The 14,466-nt window shown below is 38.6% G+C and overlaps 1 protein-coding gene and 1 long non-coding RNA gene across 2 annotated transcripts; one reads left to right on the forward strand and one right to left on the reverse strand.

The window, feature by feature from the left end:
• The first annotated feature begins 4,658 nt into the window (after positions 1-4,658).
• On the forward strand, positions 4,659-8,853 carry LOC131432514 (uncharacterized). The gene is made up of 2 exons (XM_058598842.1): positions 4,659-8,717; positions 8,778-8,853. Exon 1 carries the CDS (start codon positions 4,751-4,753, stop codon positions 8,444-8,446), a length of 3,696 nt encoding a protein of 1,231 aa, XP_058454825.1. The 5' UTR covers positions 4,659-4,750; the 3' UTR covers positions 8,447-8,717; positions 8,778-8,853.
• Positions 8,854-9,504: 651 nt separating this feature from the next.
• LOC131432521 (uncharacterized) lies at positions 9,505-10,006 on the reverse strand. Its single transcript, XR_009229885.1, has 3 exons — positions 9,954-10,006; positions 9,759-9,893; positions 9,505-9,619 (listed from the first exon to the last, which is right to left on the reverse strand). It is a non-coding gene; the product is annotated as an uncharacterized LOC131432521 (long non-coding RNA).
• Between the last annotated feature and the right edge of the window lie 4,460 nt (positions 10,007-14,466).

A 14,466-nucleotide genomic window follows, 5' to 3' on the forward strand; every position in this document is an offset into this window, starting at 1 on the left:
TATTTGTTGAAATTGAAAGGTATGTGTCCTCACTAATTGACAGCATTTTTTTTTCAAACAGTTAAATTAGTTCTTTCAACCATCGTTTCTGCTAATCGAAAAACAAAGATGACAGTTTAGTTAAAACAACAATCGATTAGTTGTACCAAATTTTAACCAATCGAATTCAGAAAATCAACTAATATTCTGGTTGAAATGGGATCGCGAGTGGTTCCGTGCGGCGGGCATTTTTCCTGGTCTGCGAACAGCCAGTAGTCGCTGGGAGTCAAGTTAGACGAAAATGGTGGATGTGAGAGCAATTCGAAGTTCAATTCATGTAGTTTTGCAATTGTTTTGATTGACTTGTGACACGGTGCTTTGTCTTGATGAAACAATTTTTTTTCTTTGCCATACGCAGTCTTTTCTTTGCAATTTCAGCCTTTAAACGCTCCAATAACGCTATATAATATTCACTGTTAATGTTATTTCCTTTCTCAAGATAGTCAGATGACGACCGTTTGGATTCCGGAGTGAAATGATGAGTCCATGTTTCATCCATTGTCACATATCAACGCAAAAATTTAGGTTTGTTACATTGTTACATGGCCAAACACTGCTCAGAATCAAAAACACGCTCTCATTTTGTCAACAGTGAGCAAACGCGGTATCCACTTTGAACAGAGCTTTCTCAAAGTCAAATGCTCATACAACATAGAGCCAACACGTTTTTTTTTGTCAGCTAACTCACGCAACTTTACTTTTCGATCATTTAAAACTATTTTGTGGATTGTTTTTATATTTTCTGGTGTTGCCACCTCATTTGAATGTCCTTTGCGTTCTGTATCATCGGTGTCTCTACTACCACGTTTGAAGTCAACAAACCAATGTTTCATTATTATTTCTGATAGAACGGAGTATCCATAACACTTTTCAAGCAATTGCCTCGCTTGAACGGTATTTTTCCCATCAAGAAGCAGTGTAAAATGAAAATAACAAAAGTATCGTCAGTCTTAGCACAATATCTCGCAAACTTATTAGTAGAATATCATGAAATCTTAACATCTCTCTTTCAAAGGTTAGTATTAACTGAAAAAAGACAACTGCAATAAAACTAGTGTCATCTATGTGTTAGGCCCGGGACTTTTCAGCTCATGTGTTACTTGAATCAAAGTAAGGTTTTTTGTATGATTTCCAGGACACTGTAGCTTTTAATTAGTTCACAATTCTTGAAAATTTTGGAAATTATGTTAAGGCCAATTATGACGATTCGTTGTTTATAGATAAGCGAAACTGACAAAGTAGTTAAACTGTAGCTCAATTTACGGCTTTAAAATTTCATAGATTACGTTAAATTTCGCGCTTCATGTCGCGTTAGGAAGAAAAAAATAGAGGTCAGGCTCAATAATCAAAAACGCTATTCCAAAAAATGTACTTTGCAAAGGTTTACGATTACGATACAACATTGTGAATAAAATTATGACATAATTTGTATGATGTATATAAATTACAAAAAAAATAGTTCAAACTTCAATGAATTCTATCACGGTCCTATTTAACATTGATATTTTTATACCGTTCTTAAAAACCCAAATTCAATTAAAAATCTTAACTAAACATACAAATGCAAATGGTCCCAATTAACAAATATGCTTATTCAAATAGATAATGCAAATAAAACTTCAAATGATCTTAATAAATCAATGAAGTCAGTGTTTCTTTGAAAATAGTATCGTAACACAATTTTTATTAACATTCCATTTCATCTGTCGATTTTTCAATTCAAAATCACTCCTCTTTCACTTTTGATGTCAGATGAATCCTTTTTAAATGTTTGTCATCAATTAGACTCAGATTGAAAACAGAAGAATACAAAATGGAAATCTATTTGGAGGGATGTAATTTTAATAAAAATCAATTTTCATTAGGTTTAGTTTAAGTAGGTACATGAAATTAGTCTTAATAGTGAAGATTAAAACTTTTCATGCAGTTTTGATACAATATTTTAGTACAATTTAAGTCTGAAGTAACATGATATTCGATTGCTGTTGAAGCGTAATAATAATATTTTAAATTACATACTAAAAAGTTCTAAATCAGCTTTCACTGCATATTGTTTTTTGTTTTCGACCTTTTATTTAACCTATAATGTGTGTGTGTGTGACAAGTTTTTCTCATTCTCTGATGAATGGTTTGTAACTTTTCACAAAGATTTTAACAGGTTGTGATAGATGGAGACCAAACAAAATTAGAATAATTTTGGACTCCAACTTCGGAATAGTTGAAAATGGTTAAATTGTTGCTAACATTGCCATACAATATAATTCCAACACAATCACAAATTGGCCTTTGCTTACATTTTCGATAGCAAATTTCTGATTTGGAAAGCGATTTGTAGTTGAGCACGAAAAACTCAACTTTGCATATCAAATGAGATTAGCAATTCGAAATTAAAAATCGAATCGGACATTCATCAAAACTGTAGGAGTAGCCTCAATATCTCTACTCTACTATACTTTCAAAATATATGTAGAATGTATCAAAATGAGCCCTTTCCCGGTCTTTCATCCCAACTGGCTCATCAAGTCATTGTGAAAAGATTTTGCTTCGGTTACCAAGAGCTTTTTCTTGGTTTTGACGGCGATAGATCAACTCGAAATTTGAGAGCTCATGTTATATCAAAAGTGACCAGTACTACAAGCTTCATGTGCAAAAATTTCCTGTTGTAACTCAGTCTATGCACGCTCATTTCAAGTTAATTTTGGCAACCTGCGAGACTGATATGTGCCATTCTCGAACAACCCGTTTTTGGAAATGTGTGCTGTTATCATTGAGTTTACTCGCTCAACCACAATTGCTTTCTATCTGACACGATAAGAAAATGAATTCGATAAGACGTTACGAACAGAGCCGATTGCACGACGCCTCTAGTAGTCGGAATCGGACTCGATTCCATGGCAGAGTCATCCGCAACGAGCCGATTGTGTGGGTTGATTATTTTTGGCGCAACCTGTCTATTTATTCCACTTGGTTCGACTGTACCTGATTTATATTATTTGTTTATGCAACCGCTTCCGTCGAGATATACATGTAGTAATTTTTGCTCGAACATTCCCAACACGAACCTGCCGTGAAAAGCTTAAATATTTACAATCAAATAGCTCACCGTTCATCGGCATTCCCATGCTGAGAAGATCAATGATTTTCCTCCCAGCTGAACGATGGGGTAGAAGAACGAACAGATTTCATTAACGTTAATTGGAATCTAATTGCAGTTTCTGGTTTTATCAAGTACTCATTTATTATCATTAGTTTGCCAAAAATACTTCACAATATGTTCTCAAGTGAATTGTTCTGATCCTAATGATTTGTAAAACACATACCAATTTATGAGCTGAGCATCGTTGTATTGTTTCTCAGTCCGTACGACTTGCAATTAAAAAGTTTAAGCTCAAGATTGGAATTGCATGTTCCAAATTGTAATTCGTGAACAGTAATTAATTGGCACTGGTTTCTATGTTGACATCCATAATGTGGTGATGATTCATGTCCAATTGAAGTCATTTTAATCACATTGATTCAAGGTTATCAAAGGGTGGATACTTCGAAGATGGTAACTGAAAAATTCTTAGATGGGATTTGAATAGGACTTTCAGACCGGACCAATCCAATTTTCGCAAATTTTTGTTGAAGTAAGAAGTTCAGTTTTCTGAAACTCAGTTCACTGAAAAACATTTCGGCGTATGGATCATTTGATCGAAACGGACCGAACAGGTAACTTTGCCAGGTCGTACGTTATTCTTATTTAAAATAGCTTAAAAATAGCAGGATTTCAACTTATAATATTATAAGTTTTAAAGCCAGTTTTGTTGAACCAAAATCTCCGATTGATCTGAGAAATAAAGAAATTGATACTCATTTGACTCATTTGCAATAACGGTTTAAATCAATCCTACCTGATTGTCCCCGGCGAAAGAACATCTTATACCAGACCACAGAAATATTTCACTCTGGATTGAAACCTCAGAGGTGGCTCATTCTCTAAATAGACATTTTAAGAAAGTTAGTTGACTCAATACATTGATGTATCTAATTGAGAAATTTTTGTTTTTATCCGACCTATTTTTTCACCGTTTGTGTTTAATTATGCCGACGACCATTAAGCCTAGCTTTGGGTGAATCATACAAAACGATTAAACCTTGTCAAATGTGAATTCTTCTCAGAGTTGCATACTGCAGTGATTATAGAAGTTCGCCGGCTTCACTCGCAACTTACCCAGTGATGTCTCCTCACTTGAAAATTTGTAAAAAAAAACCCTTAAAGACTGTCCCAGAAAGTACGGACGCACTTTGATTTCGCTGTAAATAATTCCCAAGTGTTCGATATTCAAATTTTATTCGATATACTGACAATATTAGACTACAGCAACAGAATATTATGCTCAACATTTGCTACTTAGCAATTGTAGACTAGCTGGCGCACCTTCTTGCGAACGTTCCTCATTAAATTTCGTACAGACTTCTTGGCGACAAGCTTTGACACTTTTTTCCAAACTTTTTCGAACTGTTGAATGGTTTCGGCTGCCGAGACATGTTTCCTAACATGTGCCTCGTTAATTCCTCAATTGGTCGAAGTTGTGGGCAATTTAGTGGATTCATGTATTTTGGGACGAAAGTGACATTTTTGGTAGTATACCATTCTACCGTTGATTTCGAGTAGTGGCAAGAAGCAAGATCTCGCCAGAAGACAACAGGATCCTTGTGGCTTCGAATCATGGGTAGAAGTCGTTTTTGCAAACATTCCTTGATGTATATTTCGCTGTTTGTAGGTGTCAGTGTAGCTCTGAAAACCAAAGAGGGTAAATATGATGATCCGATAGCTGTAAAAACACGACTAGGATGGACCGTATGCGGTGGGTGGAAAGCGGAAAAAATGCAAGGGGTTGGACAATGTTCGTTCCACGTGTGTGTGAATCCCGAGAAATCGGATGAGAATTTACACCAAATCGTGAAGGCTTACTTCGCGCTGGATAGCCAAGGCATAACGAAATCTGAAAACGTTCTTTCCTCTGAGGACCAACGTGCGCATGATCTTTTGAAGTCTGGTACATACCTGAGAGGAAATCGCTATGAAACCGGACTCCTATGGCGTCACGATGATTTTCGTCTACCAGACAGCCGTGAAATGGCCCTTCAACGGCACCTGAGTCTTGTTAAGCGATTGGAAAAGAACCCATTGTTGGCGGAGATACTCCATCAAAAGCTTTCGGACTACATTCGAAAGGGTTACGCAAGAAAGCTCAATGACGATGAGCTTAATCAAACGTTTCAGCGCGTCTGGTACCTTCCCGTATTCCCTGTGATGAACTCGAACAAACCTGGGAAAGTGAGGTTAGTGTGGGATGCAGCGGCAAAATCGCACGGTATCTCGTTAAATTCTGCTCTACTCAAGGGACCAGACCAACTGTGTTCGCTGTTTGCTATCTTGCTGCAATTTCGCGAAGGACGGATAGGACTAACTGGAGACGTGCGTGAGATGTTTCATCAAATACTCATCCGTGATGAAGATCAGCAATGCCAACGCTTTTTTTGGACCGACAAGGATGGGAAATTGTCAGTGTACGTAATGAACGTCATGACCTTTGGAGCTTGCTGCTCCCCAAGTAGCGCACAGTATGTCAAAAACCTAAATGCCGAACGTTTCGCTAAAGAGTTTCCAGCTGCAACGAGAGTAATCTTGAAGCTGCATTATGTTGACGACATGCTGCTCAGTACAAACTCTGAAGAGGCTGCGATTCGTCTCGCAAAGGACGTGCAATACATACATTCTCAAGGCGGATTTGAAATTCGTAACTGGATTAGTAATTCCAGATACGTTCTGACCACTCTGGGTCAAGATAGTACCGACGATAAAGATCTAGATCTAGCCACTGAGCTGGCTACCGAGAAAGTTTTGGGAATGTGGTGGTGTACACAAAAGGATGTCTTCACGTATAAAGTTGGCTGGAATCGATACGACCACGCTCTTCTCAAAGGCCTGCGACGCCCTACGAAACGAGAGGTTCTACGTGTTCTCATGACGATATTTGACCCTCTCGGATTGATAGCTCACTACCTCATGCACCTTAAAGTTCTTCTACAGGATATCTGGCGATCTGGAATTGAGTGGGATGAGAAGATCAACGAGGAGCTGTATGATAAATGGAGAATGTGGCTCACAGTTCTCCCGCAAGTGGAGTTAGTTATGATCCCACGTTGTTATCAATCATTGACGCCACCGATAAATCGTATTGATTCTTCAACTTCACTTATCCAACCCTTAGAACCGTGTGATCCGAATCAAGTTTTGAAAATTGGTTGTCCAATCAAAATTGACAGTTATTTCTCCCGACCTAAACAGAGCGATGTAGAACTCCACACCTTCGTTGACGCTAGCGAGAATGGCATGGCAGCCGCAGTATACATTCGTTTCATGCATGTTGGGGAAATAGAATGCACCCTTGTCGCAGCGAAAACAAAGGTAGCCCCACTGAAACACCAATCGATTCCCAGACTAGAACTTCAAGCTGCTGTGATTGGATCTAGACTAGCGCGAACAGTACAAGAAACACTCTCTATTCCAGTTCATCGGCAAATATTCTGGTCGGACTCCAGAGACGTATTGTGCTGGATAAACTCCGACCATCGTAAATACACTCAATTCGTGGCCTGTCGAGTGAGTGAGATTCTCGAAACGACGGAAACTAATGAATGGCGTTGGGTTCCATCAAAGTCTAACGTGGCAGATGATGGCACGAAGTGGACAAGACTACCCGACTTAACTTCTAGAGCAAGATGGTTCAGTGGCCCAGAGTTCTTGAAAATGCAAGAAGCTAAATGGCCACAGTCATCCGTCAAAGTAAATCCGACGGCTACTGAGTTACGTCATCGATTGTCATTCCATGTCATGATGCCTTCTCCTATCGTAGACGTTACAAACTTCTCGTGTTGGAAGCGGTTGATACATCTGGTTGCACGTGTTCAACGCTTCCCAGCGAATTGTCGTCGAAAACTCAAGCACGAACAAATTCTCACCGAAACCTTATCTATGGAAGAACAACGTGGAGCCGAAGATTATCTCGTGCGTCTTGCTCAACGTGAAGCATTTCCAGAGGAAATCAATTTATTGAGGAACTCCTCACATCAACAGCAAGAGTCACACAACGTGCTGCCAAAGACCAGCAAACTTCGCCAGCTAACTCCATGGCTGGACAATCGAGGCATAATGCGGATGCGTAGTAGAATTGCAGCTTGCGCATTCGCCACCGAGGATGCAAAATATCCCATAATTTTACCGCGTGAGCACCATTTAACCACCCTAATCTTAAAACACTACCACCACAAATATCATCACCAAAACCACGAAACTGTAATCAATGAGATACGGCAGAAGTACTATGTTCCCCGTATTCGTGTTAATTATCGAAAAGTACGCAACACATGCCAACGTTGCAAGAATGAAACCTCGTTACCGCATATCCCGATCATGGCCGAGCTCCCAGCAGCTAGACTAGCTGCATTTTCGCGACCTTTCACACACGTAGGTGTTGACTACTTTGGACCGATGGAAGTCGTCGTCGGGCGGCGAGTGGAAAAAAGATGGGTCATGCTGGCTACCTGTATGACCATTCGTGCGGTGCACCTTGAAGTTGTGCACTCTCTCACGACCGATTCATGCATTATGGCTCTTCGAAATTGCTTTGCACGACGTGGTTGTCCGAGAAAAATCTACAGCGACCGTGGTACTAACTTTATTGGTGCCAACAAAAAGCTGAAGGAGCTATATCAAGAGATCGACCAAGTAACTATTATGAGAGAGTTCGTGAGTTCAGACACAGAGTGGGTTTTCAATCCGCCGTCCGCACCACACATGGGTGGTAGTTGGGAACGGCTTATACGCACAGTGAAAAACAATTTGTTCGCCATACGCCCATCTCGAAGGCCAACCGATGAAGTTTTCCGGAACCTGCTCACTGAAATTGAAAATATTATTAACTCTCGCCCTTTAACACATGTTCCGATCGATGATGACTCCGCACCGGCTCTCACACCCAATCACTTTCTGTTGGGTTCGTCGAACGGAATAAAACCGCTTTGTTTCTCGAACGACAGTGGGGCTATACTCCGCCAAAACTGGCGTGCATCACAGATTCTCGCAAATCAATTTTGGAGAAGATGGCTTTCCGACTACCTGCCTGAGATCACCAGAAGATCGAAATGGTTCGACCACACTAGACCAATAACTACTGGAGACGTAGTTGTCATCGCTGACAACAAGTTACCCCGGAATTTGTGGCCGTTGGGAAAAATCATCCATACCCACATTAGCAAGGACGGCCAAATCCGATCTGCAACAGTACGCACAGCCGTCGGTGTCTACGAGCGACCGGTATCGAAGCTGGCGGTATTGGACGTTCACCGCGATAGATAGTAAGCCAACTCGCAGGTTGGCGTACCGGGGGGAGTGTTGTCCGAACCTATTTGGACCACGCGCACCTCTCATCCAATATCTTGGCCCACGCACACGAATGCAGTCAGCTAGGGTACAGACGAGAGTGACAGTTTAACGCAGGGAGTAAACAAATAAAACACAGTTTCACAGTGCGTATCAAATACATATTATTAAAACTAAATCCTTTAAATAGCTGCCATAAAACGAACTATTATAGTGCTCATTACTAATAAATATCTACCTTAGATTGGTACGAAGGTAACTAGAGTTTAATAATAGAATGTATCTTAAAAACAACTCTCAATACTAGGTCAGTAATAGTAGCTCACCCACAAGCGGGAACCCTTTACTAGAGCCGATATCGCCTACAGGAACCCGAACCCCACTATATCGCAATAGAATTTTGCATTTTAAGCTGAAAGCGAAAACAGAATAGGAACTAAACGTGAGTAAACACTGAATTGAATCTAAAATATATATCTCAATATTACTGATTATGAGAGCTAAACTACACGTTATTCAAGTAGAAGTAATTGGAATTGAATTGAATTGTGAATATAATATTATATCATTTCTCTCATTAGGAAAATTATAATCTCCCGTTAAGAAACACCTGCGTTTTATTGGAGATTAAATTTCCGGAAACATCCTGTCAAACCGTTGACCCATTGCTGTCACCAACCGTTGACCAAAGGCAACCCTCCAGTTCGGGATTCGCACAGGAGCTTTTTCACTCGAAAAGCATTCACTTATAAAGCCACCTCTTACAAAAGGTGTTTGATGAAAAATATGTGCTCAACTCCTCTTTCTAATGGATATAAAATCATTCAGAAAGCACACCAATTACTGGTAGACAGCAAACTTTGGACTTTTACCAGCCTACTTTCAAGCTTTTCGTTCGTGTTCGGTTTACCGGCTGAGCGAGCGGAGAGCACCAAGAGAAGGTGAGGGATCGCTCGATGCAAAATAGTTACGAACGTTTGAGCGGCAATTCGTGTAACTAAACTGCCTCTAAAAAAATAAACGAAAATTATAATGTTGCCTTTGGTCAACGGTTGGTGACAGCAATGGGTCAACGGTTTGACAGGATGTTTCCGGAAATTTAATCTCCAATAAAACGCAGGTGTTTCTTAACGGGAGATTATAATTTTCCTAATGAGAGAAATGATATAATATTATATTCACAATTCAATTCAATTCCAATTACTTCTACTTGAATAACGTGTAGTTTAGCTCTCATAATCAGTAATATTGAGATATATATTTTAGATTCAATTCAGTGTTTACTCACGTTTAGTTCCTATTCTGTTTTCGCTTTCCGCTTAAAATGCAAAATTCTATTGCGATATAGTGGGGTTCGGGTTCCTGTAGGCGATATCGGCTCTAGTAAAGGGTTCCCGCTTGTGGGTGAGCTACTATTACTGACCTAGTATTGAGAGTTGTTTTTAAGATACATTCTATTATTAAACTCTAGTTACCTTCGTACCAATCTAAGGTAGATATTTATTAGTAATGAGCACTATAATAGTTCGTTTTATGGCAGCTATTTAAAGGATTTAGTTTTAATAATATGTATTTGATACGCACTGTGAAACTGTGTTTTATTTGTTTACTCCCTGCGTTAAACTGTCACTCTCGTCTGTACCCTAGCTGACTGCATTCGTGTGCGTGGGCCAAGATATTGGATGAGAGGTGCGCGTGGTCCGAATAGGTTCGGACAACACTGTTCATTGAAGCAGTGGTGATGAAGGGTTTCGAAATCTTACCGCAGCTACAAATTGCTTGCCGGACCATAGCTTTCTTACCAAATTTTTCGACTTCAATCGATGTCTCGGACTGGTTGAACACTTGCCCTTCTCGCATCGTATAATATTGTGGTCCCGGCAAGGATTTGTAATCGAGTTTTGACTTCCAAGTGCTCACTTTTTTGGTCACATTCCGAACTGAAACCGCCTTCTTTTGCTCGATCGCCTTCAGTATACGTTTATCCAACTGAGGGTTAGCAGGACCTTTTTTTCTACTCATTTTCTGTTTATCCTCAAAGGTGTTGTCCTCACCGAATTTTCTGACTGTATTTCGCACGGCTTTTTCACTTACTCCTTCCATTTTTGCTATCTTTCTCAGTTACAGTCCGCATTCTGTGCACCATTTGTACACAATTTTTCGACGTTGTTCTGTTGAAAGTCCACGCATTTCGAAACAAACTAATGAAAACAAATAAACAACTGCACAAGTGGTTAGAGAAGAGTGTAAACAACAGGATGCAGCCATAAAAATTGACAGATTCTGAACCATTTCGAAATGGTAGCGGTTTTTGGTTGCGTCCATACTTTCTGGGACAGTCTTTAACATGCTTGATAGATTTCCATTATTAATTTGCAGTCCACCAAATACATTTTCATTTTAAGGTAATTTAAAAAATATTCTTCTCAAAATGAAATGATATCTTTCGTCAGTGTAACAATGGATTTTCGAGTCTATTTGAGTATAGCTATGAATTTTTTTATCTATTTTTACCCATTTTTTCATATCACTCATATTCTCACTTATAATAATGTGATATTAGTTTGTAAAAAATGATCGAGCCTTCTCGGCAAAGTGACTAAGCAGTTTGAAATTTTTCATAAATTACCCTGTAAATCCGGAACCGAAAATTGGATTTAAAAAAAACCACTAGCAACCTTGTATGGAACTACAAGACCATTCCTTTGAGTATAAATCTGTTAAAATCGGTTAGCCCGTCTATAAAAAAATTGAGTGCACAAATATTTTACATACTTATATACACACAGACATTTTAGTTACTCGGCGAACTGAGTCGAATGGTATATGACACTCGGCCTTCCGGGCCTTGATTCAAAAGTCGTATTTCACAGTGATTGCATAACCTTTCTTTACGAGAAAGGCGAAAATAAGTATAGATTTCTTTCAAACTTTAGACAACTTTTTCGAGGCCGAGTGTCGTAAACCAATCGATTCAGCTCGACGATCTGAGCAAATGTCTGTGTTTTTAAATAGGTGTGCAAAACAAATAGGGGTGGATCTCAGAGATAGCTGAACCTATTTTGGCCGAACTAAAGGGTGATTTTTTTCCGGTATCTTTTTGGCAACACTGTTTTTGACTGATGCACGCGTGAATCGTGTCTTGTGTCATTGCCAAACTTGTTCAGTTTGGTCTATAATTTAATCATTCATCGTTGTTTGGTCTATAATTTAATCATGAATGGGCGCTGGTAAAGTTGGAGGAAGATCCTCTTGTTTAAGAACGATGCTCATTTCTGGTTGAATGGATACGACCAGCTAGGAGCATTGTAAGAGCTACCAATTTGAACTAAAACTAGTAGAGTTTGTAAGTCATGTTAATCGATGGCCATACGAAATGATTTCGCAGCAAACGAAACGAAAGTAATCCATATTGGAAAACTACTACACGAAAAAAAACCTTCATACTTCTTCTTTCCGATGCCGTGTTCGGTTTTTTCCTCCCTTGCTTGATTACAGTGTAACCGGAGAACGAAATGTGTCAGGTTCCTTTGCGCAACCCTGTACATTTAGCAATATAAATACGAGTGCTGTCAAACCACGTTAAATTGTAAAACAAATCAGTGTAATTACAATTAAATGGTCTTTTCGTTGCCACTCAAATTCCAGAAAAGCAAAACAAGAATGTTTTATTTCAACGAAAATCAAGCTGCAGTTTATTTGCCCATCATTTCGAGATCGTTGTATATTACTTTATCATGATAACCATAGATGACTGTTAAATTAAATCTCATAATTTCCAAGTGACGGAATAAAACGAAGTCCTTCGCAATTATAAACTTGAATGAAAACTTTACGTTTCTTTATACATTAGGTTAACTCTTTCTAGCTCTTAGGCATTTCTGATGAGCACAAGTGAAAAGTTTATTCTGTTCGCTTTGCATGGCAAATGCAGAAAAACGTGTCTAGAAGCGAGTAACTGGATTTGGATTCCGTATATAAACGGATGTTGGCGTTTTTCGAAGAGTAGTTAAATTGAAGTCTGCGCTCATTATAACGACTGAACACTAAGATTTGATTTCGTTGTTTGATAATTTTTTTGAAGAAAACTTTCGGTAATCAATAGAAATAACCAATATTTAAGTACATGAATTTTGTTTTACAAAAGTTATATGAATTTTTATCAGACGATCAGTTCAATAAAAGTTTTCATTACAGAATTCTGTGAAAAGATATACAATTCATACGGTACATCTGAATAGTCACCGAATACGGTAAAAACCATATCGTCCATATGGTGAAATTATCTCCCAATAACCGAATTTCTGTAAATACTGATTGTCGTGAAAACTAACTGTCAAACAGTTATTGAAATGTTTAGTGAAAAACATCCTGAACCCGCTTGTGAGGAATTCTGGCATCCGTCAGAAGGCTGGCTACATTCTGGCAGCTGTCAAAATTGTCCAGGCGAAATTGCGCCATTATCTCGCCGTACGTGTCTTGTTTATTTCCCTCCTCTTTCTTTTTTCTTTTTTTTTATTCGACTTCATTTGATATTTGTCAATCCCGCATGTACGTACAAAAAACTAATCTTGAGACCAGGTAAATGAGATTGAATTATGGGTATGTTTGGTAGTGAGAAAACAATGTTATTGCCAATAACATTTTCCATGATTAGTATATATGAAGGGCAATAACTTATTGCCTTTCATATGTATCTTTTATTAAAAAAAATAAAACTAAGACGCTTAAAATGTAGAACCGATTCAAAACGGTTCTGCCAATCTTGTATGACAAGAATCCGACAGAAAAGAACCGTTCGCTGCCGGAAACGGTTGTTGCATTGTTGCCAGGCTTTTGCCGGAACTCTGGCAGAATTCCGGCAAAAATGGCTGACAGACATAGCCAGGCGTCTGGGGAGAAATCTGCCCGCCGCGTACAAGTGGGAAGGGTTTCTCGAATGGATACATTTCGTTTTGCCAATAGCGTGTTAAATGCGCAGGTAACTTTATACATACATTTTAGGAGCATTTACTCTCCCATTTTGCACCAGACACGGCTTTTGGTGTCACGGGTTGCTCAACTACATTACTGGGGAATCTAGGTGTATTTTATTTAAGTATCATGCAGTCCGTGTAACAATGATCGGACATCAACAATTTTCGTCTTAAAGATCAAGTACCGATATACCCAATATCAATATGTTTGACCACCAACTATCAAAACTAACTTATTGAACAAATTTTGAGACCGATTTTGAAGATTCCTTAGGTTTTTGATAAAAATCTCAAATTTTCACTCTCATCGTCCTGTAATTATGAAACCTAAAGGTGGATAAAAATTCATGTGACACCCTTTCATTCAGTGCAAATTTTATTTACAACTCCAGTCCATACACTAACAGACATTCATTTTTCGACAAACTGATTTCAACGGAAGAAATGTTTCGCTTTTGAACACAATTTTCACAGTAACGCCTTTGCCAAAGGTCAAAAGGGCAAAAATCCTAGCGAAAAAAAACAAACTCTTGAAGGTTCGTTAGTCGATTTGAACAAACTTATGCACAAAACAGGATTCTGAGCTTAAGTTCGTGCATTATTTAGAAAGAAATACTTTAACACATATCTATATAAAGTTTCATTTCGTGAGTCATCAGATGTTAAGCTTTTCGACGAAAAATTCAACGTAAACGCCTGCAAGATGGCAAACAAACTCACTTTCGTCGTATTGTAAGCCAACGCTTTTACGAAAAGAAAACATATAAAATGCTGTCCCTTCGTTCAAATTTTCGTTTTCCAACAGCTGAACACCGGGATTCGTTCACGTTATAAAACATGATTCTCTAACCGATACAAGCATGCTTTTGATAAAATGATTTTCGAGTTATGCTGTATTAGATTTGCAGCATTTACATAACAATTATAGATCGAACTTCGATGACGATTTATTAAAATGTGTATGTAATTCTGAAAAAGTTGACTATGTTAACGGCTGAATGTAAAAAACAATTCTTCATT

The sequence above is a fragment of the Malaya genurostris genome, chromosome 2 (genome assembly GCF_030247185.1).
Source record: "Malaya genurostris strain Urasoe2022 chromosome 2, Malgen_1.1, whole genome shotgun sequence".
Classification (NCBI taxonomy): domain Eukaryota; kingdom Metazoa; phylum Arthropoda; class Insecta; order Diptera; family Culicidae; genus Malaya; species Malaya genurostris.

Bases quoted from the DNA above. Each gene is read 5' to 3' on its own strand.
- LOC131432514 (XM_058598842.1), top strand. From the start codon at position 4,751: ATGGGTAGAAGTCGTTTTTGCAAACATTCCTTGATGTATATTTCGCTG.